This window comes from Chelonoidis abingdonii, chromosome 5 (genome assembly GCF_003597395.2).
Source record: "Chelonoidis abingdonii isolate Lonesome George chromosome 5, CheloAbing_2.0, whole genome shotgun sequence".
NCBI lineage: Eukaryota > Metazoa > Chordata > Testudines > Testudinidae > Chelonoidis > Chelonoidis abingdonii.
The window spans coordinates 67,685,720-67,701,980 of NC_133773.1; the positions used below are offsets into that span (position 1 = coordinate 67,685,720).

The 16,261-nt window shown below is 38.5% G+C and overlaps 1 protein-coding gene across 1 annotated transcript in view; it reads right to left on the reverse strand.

Moving 5' to 3' along the window:
- Positions 1-16,261, reverse strand: part of FSTL5 (follistatin like 5) — a 525,582-nt gene that overhangs the window by 478,186 nt on the left and 31,135 nt on the right. Inside the window, exon 2 of the mRNA XM_032787223.2 lies at positions 5,619-5,652. Within this exon, the coding sequence (XP_032643114.1) occupies positions 5,619-5,652 (34 nt within the window). The remainder of the gene's footprint in view (positions 1-5,618; positions 5,653-16,261) is intronic.

Below are 16,261 nucleotides of genomic sequence, written 5' to 3' on the forward strand. Positions count from 1 at the left end.
TTTAAAAGAGTAGGATATACCCTAGGAATGTCTATTGGGGTCTCAAGGCTGAAAACTCTGGAAAAACCCACACCTGGTTAATCAATAATGAGAAGGAACCTCTTGCTTGATCATTGAAACTGCTTACTTAACAAGGTTTCTTTAAGGAACATGTCATTCTATTACTAATGTATAAATAAGTGGGGGAAAGCCTGAGGTAGGGGGGACTCTTCAGGAATGGTCTCTCCCTCTGGATGCATCTTGTGTTCCCCACCAGCAGACGGGCTGCCACTGTGCCACTCGAGAGCCACACTCAGCTTCAGTAATTATCGAGGGTTGGGGGTGTATTACTAACCTGTTGCGGATGTGTGTAAGTGCTTGACACTAAGTTTAGCTTTAAGTGAAAGCATTCTTGCATTGTCCTGTTTGTGCCACCCATCTATCGGTCAGATGGCCATGTCTCCCCTGATTTATTTCCTGACACCATCTCGCACAGAGTAAAAGTTACCAAGAGCTTTGGGTTGCGGTTATAGTTTTTATTTAGAAGAATTCTATGAAAACAACGTACACCAATTTTACATAAGTACTCTAATTTTAGTTTCTAACAGTTTATGGCATGTTACATTTCATATATGTTAAGATATCTAAAATTAGACAGGAGACCCTTATCCAAGCGTGTATGCATTACTTTACTCTTTAAATATCAGAGAGGTAGCTGTGTTAGTCTGGATCTGTAAAAGTGACAAAGAGTTCTCTGGCACCTTATAGACTAACAAACATAACGGAGCATGAACTTTCATGGATGAATATCCACTTCATCGGATGCACGTATGTCTACTCTTTGCCACTTTTACTCTTTAAGGTGCTATTCTATCACCATTCACATGCTATGTTTAAATTTACACATAATTAAACAAGAGACTTGTGTTAGGATACTCCACTTACTTTATGCACAATTTATATTCTTTCTGATGTTGACAAAATCACAATCATCTCAAAAATATTCTAGTAACATAATGAAGGGTGACAGCACATTCTAAAGCTGTGATTGGGACATTTTAAAATTATGTAACTTTGTAAACAGAAGCAAATATTCTGACAAGCTATGTATGGCAAAAGTTCAATATATTTGGAACAAAGAAGACAATATTGCAGACAGAAAGTGGTTAGTTTATTTGTTTCTGTTTTGATGTGAGTGACTTGAGGATGATAGCAGAAGTAACAGCTGGAACAGAAGAGCAAAGAGAAAAAAATGCCAAAATATAAATATAAACTCTGGCATCAGAAATGCTGCAACACAAAGAATCACTTAGAATTTATCATAGGACTGAAAATTATAGAATCATATTTAGATACTAAAGGCTTGATCCTACTCCAAATCAAATCAACAGAAGAAGTCCTATTGACTTCAATGACGCTGAATCAAGCCTTAACTGGATAGGTATTTTATAAGATAAAAACTAAAGGGAATGCCAGGGTAAAGAGAAAGTATCTGAGTATAACTGGCAGCCAAGAGTTATAAAGTACAGCAAAACATTAAAATTGGAGGGAAAAAAGCTCTTGATTTACATTTTCAGAAAGCTGTTGTATATGATCTTCACTTACTTTCCAAATTAAAACAAGACAGATGTCCCGAAAGGTTCAGAACATTTCAGGAACCTCAGATGTTGATTAGTTTTATCTATCCCTAATTAAAAACTATTATTAATGGAGTCTATTACTTCTTGTAGAATCAGGCAAGTAGAAGGACATTATCTCAGAACAACATACAGTAGTTATCCTGTGCATAGGATGTAGAAAACATAATTAAATTCTGTCTTGGAAACTTAAAACTACTTTAAGTTTACCATAAGAATAGGTACAGTACAGTAGTTTTAGGAAGTGAATGACAGGTGAAATGAGATTCCCTGTTGCCAGTACAGGAGTTTCTATAAACTAAAATTTGAATGTAGGCTTACATTATTTACAGTGTTGATCCAATCAGTAAAACTCCACTGCTACTGTAACATATCTTCCTCTCCATTTAAAATAAGGATAATTTTCTGAAACTTCACAATGGCAAAGAGAGTAAAAAATGTGGCAATGAAAAATGAGAAAAGCACAAAGTACTATATGAACAAAAGCACAAAAGAATACGTGAGCATTATTGTAAAATCCAATCAGTGTGTCTATTTAGTAGAAAAGTGGAATCAATTTTCCAGACAGTGCCTTGTGCATCAGTGTTCTTTCAAATCACTGGAATCTTCGAAGTTGGATTGTCAGTGTAAACAGAGACATGCACAGCATGCAGGAAAATCAGTAGATTAAAAAATTCCTTTAGAGATGTCAAAGTCATAACCATAAAGATTCTGGTGCAGCTGAACACTAATTTAACTGACTGCTTGGAGGTCATGGATTTATCCCTGAAACTAGTGCTTGGCATAGTTTTTGTAAGCCTCTGACAATTGTTTACTTATTTAGTCTGCTAAACTGATGGCCCAATGCACCTCTGAAGATGTGAGCCCTGCCAATTGGCAGGTAATTGGTTCTCTACTTTAATATATTCCTCACTGCATGGAGGTAACGCACTCAGAAACAATAAATATAAACTTACCAATCAGTATGTCCTGTGACATACCTTCTAGATGATTTAATGCTGTAAGAATTGGATAAGTGGGCTGAAAGCTCTCTCATGGACAGATACAAGTTGCATGTACTTAAGTACTGTATCCACACATTTATAATTTATTCACACCTAAATGTTCTGGAAGCCATAAAGTAAGTTAATGTTTTCAGCAATGTATCATGGCATATCATGTCAGTTCTGAAGGGTTCAGCTGTGGATTATATTGTCTGAGAAAACACACACGCATGTAGGCAATAGTGAAATGCCTTAGATTGTAAGCTCTTTAGGCTAAGGACTATGGGGCAGATACTTCGCTGGTGTAATATGTCATAGATCCATTGCTGTCAATAGAGCTATGACAATTTACACCAGCTAAAGATCTGGCCCACATCTTTAGACTGCTCTAGTGTAATGGGGCCCAAATCATGACTAATGTAAGCAATGTATATATACACACACACTAATTATTGCATATGTATATATATACACACTAATTATTGTTTTATTTATTGTAAATTGTAACACCTAGTTCAGAAAATACAATTAAGCACTTCACCAGGACATTAATGAACAAGTAAGCAGCACCAGTGTTAGTTGTACAGTTAAAAAATAGAAATACAATTTCAGACTAATTCAGGACACAAACTGTAATATATCTATCTACCTGTTGTTCAGAAGAAAGATCAGGCTTTGCTGTGCCAAGGAAGCATCAGAGAACAACTGAACACAAGAATAGCAGATGACTACTGTGTGAGTGTATATACATATGCAATTTCTACTAATAGTGCTTTGTGTTATTTGAGGTTATTATAATAAACTGCATGTATAATACATAAATTACATTCTATCCTCTTAGACTTTAACTTATATTAATTGCTTCGTGTTTTTTCCCCTTCTGTTCACCAACTCATGTTTTATATTGTTTTTCTTTGTGTTGCAGCAACATTTCCTCCAGTGGCATAACAAAAAAGTAATTGTAAGTGCAATACAGATACAGCATCAAAATTATGATTACGACTATAAGAAAAGTCAATAAATCTTATCAAATAGAATTCTATTACTAGACCTCTCTGTTCCTGTACACGTTGCCACTTCCTCCTCTTCTCTGGCTTGACAAATGTTATCTCACACACTTGTGTCCACTCAAAGCACTGTTGCAAAGAGCATTTTCCTGGTATGTCTCTTCAACTAAGTCATCCTTTTTTTGTATACTTCAGCTGGTTCCCCCTTCTTCACTGCATCAAACACAAACTCCTTGTCTTCATTTTTAAAGCTCATCATGGCTTATCTTGCACTACCTCTGACCTGTTATATGGTATTAAGACACTGATCCCTGCCTCTAGTCTGACCTCTCAGTGATACCAGCCTGCATTAACCATTTGGAAAGCTTTCCAACAAGCAACTTTGGGTGGAAACAGTTTGCCTGGAAATAGTTCCCTGCAAAAATCTGTCTTCCTTCAAATATGTTCTCAAAAATCAGCTCTGCTATAATGGCTTCAAAACACTTAATGATTAGTCAGCTGGTATGCTGTCAATGCTGCATATCACTCTAATTTGACTTATCTCACTGTTACTTGCACCCATCCTGCCTCCATTGTATCCACCATTTGTCTTTTGTCTTATATTTGCACTGTAAACAGTTCAGAGCAGGAACTTTCTTATTGTTATATACTTATTCAGTGCCTAGCTCAATGGGGATGGGCCTTGTAGGTACTACCGCCCTATAAATAATATGTGGAAATAAATTAAACCTATATTGGCAACTCAATCAGTTTTTCATGCATAGAATTTCTTTATACTTCTTATGCTAGGGGAGTAGGGTCTGCTTCCTCATGTGGAAACGGCAAAGGGTTCAAATCCAAAGTGGATGGATCTCCTGAGATCTCTAAAAAGCACGATGAATCTACATGGAGGGCCCTTGATTCTGCAGTGGCACCTGTTTCTCCCTCCATTCCTCTCCCTCAATTCTGTATCTGCACAGCACAGTTACTGCAAGAACTAGACTGAGAAGGGGCTCTCTGGACTGCTACTGCTTCCAGAGCCTGCTTAGAATAGTATAAAAGGGTAATCAGTGCAAAAGCTAAACACTAGCTGAAGTAATTCTCGAGTTTGTCCCCTGAATTTGAGTAGCAGGACAATCCGGTGGAGCATGAATTCCCTGCCCTTTCACAACAGATCTGGTTCTTCACCGAGCTCCCATGGAGTTGATGGAAAAGGGAAATTATGTTATGCACCTCCCTCAGCCAGACTGACCAGTTTTTGGTCCACGCCATAGGCTCTGACTCTGTGGATGCTCCGGGGCTGGAACACCCAGGTTAAAAAAATAGTAGTGCTCAGCACGCACCAGCCACAGTTGTTTGGCAGCATCCCCAATCAGCTGTTTGATAGCACCCCCGATTAGCTGATTGTAGGTGCCACCAAACAGCTGATTGGTGGTTGGGGAAGGGGTGAGGGTGGAGAGCTGCTAGCAGCAGGGGCCTCGGGGACGGGAAGGAGCGGGGCAGGAAGAGGCATGGCGAGGGCAGGGCCTTGGGGAAGGGAGGCAGAGTGAGGGCGGGGCTTAGAGGAGGAGTGGAGTAGGGTTAGGGGTGGGGTCTCAGTGCAGAACGGGGGGTGGAGCATTCCTGAGGAAAAGAAAAACTCAGCACCTATGGTCCAGGCCCTTCAATTTTCATGCCTCATGCTATTTTACACTGATATAATATTTTAATCTAGCATATAATGTAACAAAACTGCTATTGCAAATAAATATAAAGAAGTGCTTGCTTGCCTAAAACACAGAATATTATTGTTTCTTAAGGGGGTCTATTGAGGTGCTGATTAATTTGTAAATAAAATTGGGATCAACTCTATGCGAGGGCTGGAAATGTAGTAATTTTTGTACATATCATTTTTCTATATAGGTTTGTCATAAGTTCATTGACTTTGGTTCTAAATCACAATGAAACACTCAGTAAATAATGTGAAGATTATTTTAAACACGTATGAAGATTAGGCTCCTGATAATGGCATTAAAGAATTAGCTAGTACTTACCTTTATTTCTTGAATTTTCTTGACTCTTTTCTTGCTAGAATTAAAAAAATAGAAAGAAAAATGTATCATTAACTGTATTAGTTGTATTAGCAAATTAACAAGAAAAAGGTTTATTACACTGAGAACAGCACCATATAAGTAATAACGATTGTTAGCATGTTTGTAAAACTTAATCACCTAAAGAAAATACATAGCAGATCTGAATCCCTTTTTTTTTAAATAAGCAGATTAAGTGAGTTAAAAGTAGACACTCAGAAGACTAAATCTGGGTGAACTGTACATAGGGGAATATATTCTGATTTTATTAATTCTTCTTCTTCTTCTTCTTCTTCCTCTTATTATTAGCAGCAATTGCCTGACACTTTATACATATTTAGCCTATGAATTGTTCTCCACCTATATACTTCCACTACATCTTCAAATGTTACTAGTCATTCTGTGTGCTATGGAGCTGGTCATCTAAGCCACGTAATATTGTTTCTACTCCCTGATAGAATGAATAGAAATGTAGGGATCAGACTAGTCCAGTGTCATGTTTCTGACAGTACCCAACACCTGATGAACCTTAGAAAGGTGCAAAACAACCCATGATGGGCAATTGTACAATAACTTGCCCTCAAGGAATGTTTTGTCCTCATTCCAAGTAATTAGTGGTTGATTTATAGCCCTGATAGATTTTCTAACTGCTTCCTCCTCATCCCCGAGATAGGCTTGAGCTTGTGTGCCCACTCATAAACAATAATTGGTTAGTGTTGGTAGCTGTGATAACCACACCACAACCCTGGAGGCAAACTCTCAGAGCAATATGGGCATTTAACACATGGTGGGCTCATCCAAGAATAGTATGCTCCATCAGAAGTGACACTTCAGGGATGCAGCCTGAGGAAAGTGGAGTCTCCTTTCCTCTCCTCAGATTCAGAGAGTTGCAGATGCATGCCCTGTTCCCCTGGGCACCAGACGCACAGTACTTTATCGTCCTGCCTTCCAAAGTGTCTCCTAACATGGATTCCGGCCCCAAAGTCATTTTTCTAGCTGAGTTGGAGGAACTCATTTATCTATCAAAGTATCAGTCTCTGATCAGCCAAAAACTGCAACAGGTCAGTCTTCTGCTGGGGAGACAGTAATCGCCATTTCAAGGCTCAGGACAACATTTACACTATCTTCTCTCATTGTAGATATTTATATGGACAAATTGTTTTTAATCCTGAAAAGTTCTTATCCTCATATTGTATGACAGTGGGTTGTACCGTTAATTATTTTATAACATAAAAAGTTATTTCCTTTAATCAGTTTTTAAATTTTTTGCCTGGTAATTTCATTAGAGAAACATCTATAACAAAAAGGAAGGAAATCAAAGAGATTTAAAGATGCCTTCATAAGTACTTCCAGTCTTTAGGAAACATATATCTAGATGAGCGTTCACAAAACATTCACTTGCCACAAACATTCCTGCAAACAATTACAAACTTCTCCTACAAATATTTGTGGAGAATGATCAGAGAGGACTGTGAATATAGTTGAAGTTAATTCATGGTTTGTTTTTTTCATTTGAACAGGGATTTCTAATTTTTTTCTGCAGTATTTTCCCATTTATGCTATATGTTCTCAAATAATAAAGCAATATCTTCAGTGGAAAAAAATCAGTTTGAGGGTTAACGGTAGCATATTAATACAGAAACACTCTTTAGGTGGCATCCATCTTAAAAGTCCTATTTTTTTCCCATTAGGAATAGGATAGCAATTTAACATTAACTTACTAAATAGTTTGAACTCTGTAAACTCATAGACTTTAAGATCAAAAGGGACCATTATGATCATCTAATCTGACCTCCTCACAGAATCTCACCCACCCACTCCTGTAACAAACCCCTAACCTACGTCTCAGTTATTGAAGTCCTCAAACTGTTGTTTAAAGACCTCAAGGTGCAGAGAATCCTCCAGCAAGTGACCCATGCCCCACTCTGCACGGAAGGCAAAAGACCTCCAGGGCCTCTGCCAATCTGCCCTGGAGGAAAAGTCCTTCTCAACCCCAAATATGGTGATCAGCTAAACCCTGAGTATGTGGACAAGACTCACCAGCCAGCACCCAGGAAAGAATTCTCTGTAGTAACTCAGATCCCACCCCCTCTAATATCCCATCACAGACCATTGGGCATATTTACTGCTAATAATCAAAGATCAGTTAATTGCCAAAATTAGGCTATTCCATCATACCATCCCCTCCAAACACTTATTAAGCTTAGTCTTGAATCCAGATATGTCTTTTGCCCCCACTATTCCCGTTGGAAGGCTATTTCAGAACTTCACTCCTCTAATGGTTAGAAACCTTATTCTAATTTAAAGTCTAAACTTCCTAATGTCCAGTTTATACCCATTTGTTCTTGTGTCCACATTGGTACTGAGCTTAAATAATTCCTCTCCCTCCCTGATATTTATCCCTTTGACATATTTATAAAAAGCCATCATATCTCCCGTCAGCCTTCTTTTGGTTAGGCTAAACAAGCCAAGCTCTTTGCTTCTCCTTTCATAAGACAAGTTTTCCATTCCTCGGATCATCCAGGTAGCCCTTCTCTGTACCTGTTCCAGTTTGTATTCATCCTTCTTAAACGTGGGAGACCAGAACCGCACACAATATTCCAGATGAGGTCCTACCAGAGCCTTGTATAACGGTATTAATACCTCCTTATCTTTACTGGAAATATCTTGCGTGATGCATGCATCCCAAGACTGCATTAGCTTTTTTAACAGCCATATCACATCGGCAGCTCATAGTCATCCTGTGATCAACCAATACTCCAAGATCCTTCTCCTCCTCTGTTACTTCCAACTGAGGTGTCCCCAATTTATAACCAAAATTCTTGTTATTAATCCCTAAATGAGCGTTGCACTTGCACTTTTCACTATTAAATTTCATTACTCCAGTTTACAAGGTCATCCAGATCTTCCTGTATGATATCCTGGTCCATCTCTGTATTAGCAATACCTCGCAGCTGTGCCTAGTATTAATAATAAATGATTGAAGAACAAAGAAAAAGGTCAAGAAAGCTGTGAATTCCCCAGAAGGATACAAAGAACTCTTGGAAATCCTGCCAGTTAACTTACCAAAGGGCCTTCCTCTCACTCATCTGAAACAAAAGCTAAAGTAGACAATTCTTCTGTTTATTCATTTAGATCTGACTCTCTATTTAACACACATCTTGCTGGTTGCCTGGCAACCCAGGAAGTATTATTTCTCATTCAAGCATTAACTGCCATCATATCATATTCTTCTAATTTAAACTTTAAGCATATTTTACTTTCTGATTGACAAGTTACTTCTCTAGTAGTGTTGAATTCCATGTAACATAAGAGTTTGGATGTACCTAACTCAAAGTGGGTGCCTGACAAGTCCAAACATACAATTGCACATAGTCACTAAACACCCTAATAACTTTCTCTAAAGTAGGAGCACAATAAAGAAAACTTACTGCTTAGTGAAATATTCAGAGTTTAAAAGAGAGGTATATCCTCAAGTGTAAACCATCTTCAGTGGAGCTATGACCTGATAAAGATCTGTCCCCAAACTTTCAAACATTCTTATTATACACAAAGCTGCCACAACAGTCAGTCTCCGATTTCTTTACTTTGGGGCACTTTTTCAAATCTTTTGTTCTCTATCAACTGTTATTATACCATTAATGTGTGTTGAAAATAAGTTAACACAAATTACCTCAAAAAGAATCTATTTTTATTGGAACACATGAGTATTTACAATACTTGAAAAATAACTATGATACTTTGGGTTTTGGTTTTGTCGCAAATTTATATACAACTAGTAATGAAAGAATAATCTTCAATTTAACCACTATACTGGGAATTTTGTGTGTGTGTTTTCCTGCAAAAAATAAATCAGGCTGATTACACTTAATGTCAAATTACATTATTCTATCTAATTTATCTATAACATTTACCAAACATCCATCTATAGTATTTCTAAGGTTCCTATTACTGTGGTACCCATACAAAATTCATTTGTATCAGTCATGAACAAGCTAAACATTACACACAATGTACATGTCATAGGCAGGGGAAGGGGAATTAGAAGCAGATTCTACTGGTGCTATATATCCTTGTGTCTAGATTCCAGAGTACCATTCTAACATTCCTTTTTCCCAGAAGCCAACAAGTGATTGTATGCTGTGACTTAACACCAGACTTGGCTGATTGGCAATGACAAAATTTCAGCGCCTGAAGCTACTTTTATGTTCCTACATACTTATTTAAAAAGCTACTGGATATCTCACAACTGTAGGGAACAAAATTGTCCCAGCACTGAGAGAGTATTTGATTATTTTAGTATAGACAGAAGCTTCTACCCACTGTTAACTCCACTGCGAGACTTTCTCACCTCTGTGATGTCAAACATATGTATTATTTTTACTTTAAAAACACTCTTTCTATAGGATAGTCTCCTACTGGCCACAGGGTAGTAATCATGCCTTGTGGGGCTGATACTGCTCCAGTGAAAGTTTTGCTAATGACTTTAATGGTAACAAGGACTGTGTCCATGCTGTATATATCTAGAACAGTGGTCCCCAAATTTTTTACATCACATCCCCTCTTACCTCTGTCCACGCATCCACCAGTGAGCCATGATTTGGAGCTGGGCCACAGTGGGGAGCAGGGCCGGATCTGTGGCTGGGTCTGGGGGCAGGTTTGGGGGTGGGAGCAGGGCTGGGAGCAGAGCCATGGTCAGAGCCAGGGGTGGGACAGGGGCTGTGGCCAGGTGCAAAGCCATGACCAGGCCAGGAGCCAGAGGCCAAGGATGTAGCTGGGGGGCAGAGCAGTGGCTGGAAACAGGGGCCATGGCTGGAGTCAACGACTGAGCAGAGATGGAGGCAAAGTGAGATTGGGTGGTGCGCCTGCCCTGCCCCATGTGGGGGTTAGCCCGGCCTGTCCTTGCACCCCCCACATTCCTCTGTGCCCCACTAGATGGACGCACCCCACAGTTTGGGGACCGGTGATCTAGATTGAGATACATTTTGAACATGCTGCATATGGGTGTGTAAAAAGTGAACAATCACCAGCAGTGCTCCCTATGGTCAGATGGGGATTGGCAGAACAATTCTCTGTTTAAACACAATCCTGTCCTTCTCTGCTCCTGCCCCAAGGGTTTAAGCACAGGGAATTTGGGGACTGGGCCCTTGAATAGTCAAAGTCTTTTCAGCGAGTCTCTCACCTTAGGTGAAGTGTCTAGTAGTTGTAATGTCCTCCCTGAGTGGGTAGAGAGGAGCCTGGGCCTGCCCTCTCCACCAGCCTCCAGGCCAGGGCCCAGTGGTACGCAGTTACACAGCACCTTGCTAAGCCGCTGAACCCCTGGAACACTTTCTAACCCAGTCTCCTTTAGCTACCCAGAGTAAATCAGTTCAATCAAGTCTCTAACCTGCACACTTAATCACCTGCCTCTCTTTCATGGGTTTGGACATGTCTCTGGTGTCAGGCTTCAGGCAATGAGCCCCTGGCCATTATTTGTCCCTCAGAGCAGCCATTTTCTCCCTTCCACTGCTTGCCTCTGACTTGCTCTGCTCCCCCTTTTAAAGCCCTGCCTCTAGCTTGTGCAGACTTTGCATGTGTGCCTGGGTGGGGCTGCCTGAGCTCAGAGCTGCTCCTTAACACCTTGCTGTCCAGTGTGGCATAAAAGCCCCACTAAAAACTAGTTAGAAGATGTACTTCAGTCTTAATTGCAACATAATAGATGCTATAACGGACCTTAAACTGTTTCAGATTACATGACTAAATGATTCCTTATACAATGGGATAGTATTTCCTGACATTTTCAGCAGACTACATAAATTAAATTCCAAAGTAAATCTTAGGATCTAATTCTGATCGCATACTAGTTTTACTGTGGTCAACTCCTTTGACATCAGTGTAAATGAAGTCATAATTTCACTTAAGGGAGTCTAAATTGTTGTAAATTACATTTTCTTCCAACCCTACGAAGTACATAATCTGCTCTCATTCCCATGGTGTAAATTTAGAACAACTTCAGTGGAGTTAAGAAGTGTTGTAACTCAAAATTCTACACATTTACATCAAATTCCAAGAGCAGAATCTCTCTTTTAAACAGGCCTTGATTATAAAAGAAAGGTTCAGAGTTGAAAAATGTTAGAGTTGTGTCAACATAGAGATAACAGTACTTTACTCCAGAGGCCTTAATCTGAAAGAATGGAAATTTGAGACTACAATAGATTATGAAGACCAAATGTCAGCACTGACTGTAAAATCAGAGGGGCCTTGTAGGAAAGCAAAAGAGGAGGTGACCAATCTACTAAAAATGAATTTTGTGCATATCAAAAAACATTTTGAAAGGGAAGGGAAGGGGAATACTAGACAGGAGCGTGAAGAAATACTCTGCATGTGGTGCTCTCAGCCTGTCTCTGGCAGAAAGGACAGGTACAGAACTGTTTAGAAAATGGGGAAAGATGTTGATGAAGAAAATTGTTTTCCTTAAAGTTTTCAGCAAAAACTGAAGAGTTTTTGTTTTTCGAGGTTCTGATAAATAAAAAATCCAGAAAAGCAGATTGTCATAAACAGATGGTTAAGGGTTAATGCCTCTTTTACCTGTAAAGGGTTAAAAAGTTCATCTAGCCTAGCTAACACCTGACCAGATGGACCAATGGGGGAACAAGATGTTTCAAAAGGAAGGAGGGAAGTTTTTCCTTTGTTTAGAGTTTCAGTTTCAGCCAGACTAAAAAAGATCAAGGAACCAGCCTCTTAACAGAGTAGTAAGTTTTAGAAAGGAATAAATAGGTTTATGTTTATTTCTTTGTAACCTGTCTTATGCAATTAGAGGTAGAATCAAATTGGGTATTATATTTTTTTTTTCGTGTAACTAAATTTGTGCTCAGAGGAACATCCTCTGTGTTTTGAATCTGTTGTCTGTGAGAGTAGCTGGCATGCTCATCTCTCCCAGAGGGTCTTCTTTTACCTTTCTTTTCTTTAATTAAAAGCCTTTTTCTTAATGCCTGATTGATTTTTTCTTGTTTTTTTAAATCCAAGGGGGTTGGATCTGGACTCACCAGGGGTTGGTGGGAGAAAGGGAGGGAGATGGTTAATTTCTCCTTGTTTTAAGATCCAAGGGGTTTGGATCTGTGTTCACCAGGGAATTGGTGAAGTCCCTCAAGACTATCCAGGGAAAAAGGTGGTACTCGGGGGTGGTGGCGGCGATACCAGATCTAAGCTAGTAATTAAGCTTAGAAGTGTCCATGCAGGTCCCCACATCTGTACCCTAAAGTTCAGAGTGGGAAAGGAACCTTGACACAGATGCTAGCTGTAATTTTTTTCATTTTGTTGAAAATCCAATTTTCAGTTGGAAAAAAAAGTTCAGCCTGAAAATTTTCAACCAGCTCTAGGCAAGAACCTTAGTCTCAGTTTCAGTTCCCTGACAAGAGACTGCAGTCTTGTGAACTCTGGCTTTATACCACCTAGCTTCCTAACCTCAGTGCCATTTGAGTTGCCAGACCAGAACTCATAGAAGTGATGCTGATCCAGAAATAGCTGAATGTTATCAAGCTAGAAGCAACACTAATGAGTTATGAAATAAATCCTATCTCTCCCTTCTCGCTGGAGGGAATTTGCTGCAAAATGATGCCTTTGACCAGACAAGAGAGAGTTAAAATGTAGAGAAAGCCAGCTTTCAATGAAAGTGCATACATTCAGATTCCTCACTAACTAAATCCTGGATACCATCAGGGTACTACCACTAACTGGGTTGAACTATGAAGTGTACCTGAACAAAAACAGCACAGGTTAGTAAGGAATTTGGTATAAGATGGAAATAAGTAAGCAGTATGTCTTAAAAATCTATATTTCAACAATATAAAGTTTGCATCTTTAGGGGACAAAGAACAGCCCTGTTGAGGGGAGACGCTAACCTTCAGAATTCCCTTTCCTCCTTACTTGGCAGAAGTCATCGGCAGCCACAATTGTCACAACCCATACGCATCAGTGAGGTCAGCAAGCTGTTCTTTTTTATTTGAACTTAGGAAGATTTTTTCTATTTTTTTCCCTGTGTTTGTACAGCACAATGGGTCTCTTATCCTAAATTGGCTCTTTGAGTGCCACTTTAATAAAATAATATATCAAAATAATTAATAATTTAACAGTTATTACATGTAAATATTCAACTGTTGTTGTGTTGTAATTAAAACAGACAGTTGTGTATACAAAAAAAAATAATAGTGTCTCTCTATATAAAGAGATACAACTTAGATAATGTTTTCTAATGAGGCTGAGCATGTATTATAACATCAATCTCTGCTACTGCACTGTAATATGTAAGCAAAACAGTTTCAATTGATGGTTTAACATTCACGGAAATGAGATCTATTTAAATAAAAACAGAAATGATTATGTGACTTAAAACACACAATGGTATCCACTGCTGCAAGTCATTTGCAACCAGCACAAATTGTCTTGCTTCCCAAGGGTTTCTCATCTGCCACAATGTACCAAAATAGTTTTGAATCCAATATGCTTCAGCCAACTTAATCTGATGAGTTGCATGGCATTGCATCATATTACATTGCATCATGTTGTGTCAGCCTAGTCCAGTGAAACGTAGCAATACAGAATACATAAGAACTGGAAAGAAGCCAGTCTTTTGTGTCAGACAGGCTCTATCAACCCTAACTTTTCAAAGAACAGTAGGTGAAAGTGGAGAACATGTCAAATTTTCCACTTTGTTTGTGAATTAGAAAAGATCACGGATGGCTGACCACACAAATTGCTACTCTGGAACATCACAAGTTACAAGCTGCTTGCAGTGTATCTTAAACCAGGGGCTGCGAAGGATCTGATTTAAATACACTGAAATGTTTTTGCAGGGGTAAAATCTTCCTTTATAGTAACTGCTATAATATCTTAGTCATAATACACAAATATACTCAATCTTTCATAAAGGATTCTGACATTGTTATTGCTCAGTTATGATTGGGTAAACAGCATGGGTGTATTTTAAAATTTTTATTTGTCAAAGAAACTTTATCATTAACTTCTCAATGACAATAAAGAAATATAATAGCAGAGCTGGGAGGTGAAGAGGACTAGCAAAAGAGATAGGTCAGTAGTCATAAAGATATGCAGAGTAATAGACTTGGTAGATAATATATGTAAATTAAAACCTCCAGACCATTATATGAAGAGTTCCTTATTCAGAGCCTTTTTAAATCTATACTTTGTGACTTCTGTTTTGTTTTGTTTGTTATTCATGCCTAGCTAGCTGAAAAAGAGAAGTTGATATTTATTTATGTATCAACAGTGGAGAGATTTTCAAAAGGGAATATGGGATTTCAGAGTACAAGTTCCACTGAGTTTCAATGAGTCTTGTGCTCCTAAAATCTTTAGGCACATTTGAAAATCTCTTCCTAGATAAATGTGCATTCTTACTACACCCATCTTCAGAGATAAGCACTGTATTAAAGATATGCCTCTTTGGGTCAGGGATGAAGAAGAGAAACAATGTCTTCATCCTCAAAGCCTCCCACAAATTCTACCCAGGGTAAACAGATCTTTTTGAATATTTGTTGCATTAAAAGTGGAAAGGTTGAATCAATAAAACTCTTAAAATAAACACGTGTTAATTAGTCTAACATACTGTAGGCTGTCCTTGGCATGTAAATGAATGATTATAATTTTGCAAACATAAATTACTAATTAATGAAAATGGGAAGGAATAGGGAATACAAACCTATTTCCTTGATTAACATATTTTTATAATGAAAATTCATCATCAGTCATCATATGATGTAATTATGATGCAGAATATGACTTTGGTGCTCATTAAATGTGTTCCTCCTGTGATACTGTTTCATTACTAACAACTTTTTGTAATGAACCATAAGGAATAATTGCTATAAAAATATAATATGTTTGATATGAGAAAATTTGAAATAAAAAAATCAAATTTTCCATGATTTTACAAAAGCCCACACATGTTCAAGTATTTGAATAACAATATATTTATAACTTATATTTATATAGCAGCTTTAATACCAATTGATCCCTAGTATTTTTATGGTCTATACACCTACAGAAACAACTTCTCTCCTGGATGGGTAGCTAACTCTGTAGTAGTACAGTCACAACCAGGTACACAACAAAAGCACAGCGACAAGATCTTGGTGGAGAATAAAATTTGATCACAAATATGAGCAGACACATTCTTACAAAAAGAATTCATGGATCATTTTTTCAGCAGAAGCTCTTAAAGACAGCCATAAAATAGCAAGGTAACCTGGCTTTGTATAGATTATACACACAGGACTAGATTGTGACATACGCTAAGCACCCATGGAAAGGAACAAGCACCCTCACTCCTGCACAGACATTCTGGCAAACAGTAGTAAGCAAGGCTACACACCCACTAATTCCCTAAAGCAGCCCAAACGGACAGGTAGGCAGGTACAGAATGGGCAGGGTTTGGGTTACGTCCCCGCTACTCACTGGGTAGGGCAGCTGTGCCATCAGAGAGAGTATTGTAATTGGCTGTGTGTAACGGGGTGGTGGTCCTGAAAGTAAAGGCATGTCCCAGCACTGCTGTTATAAGGCTTCTACCCTTTAAAACCAGGACTTCTGGGGATGTAGTCTGGAGCAATTGATGG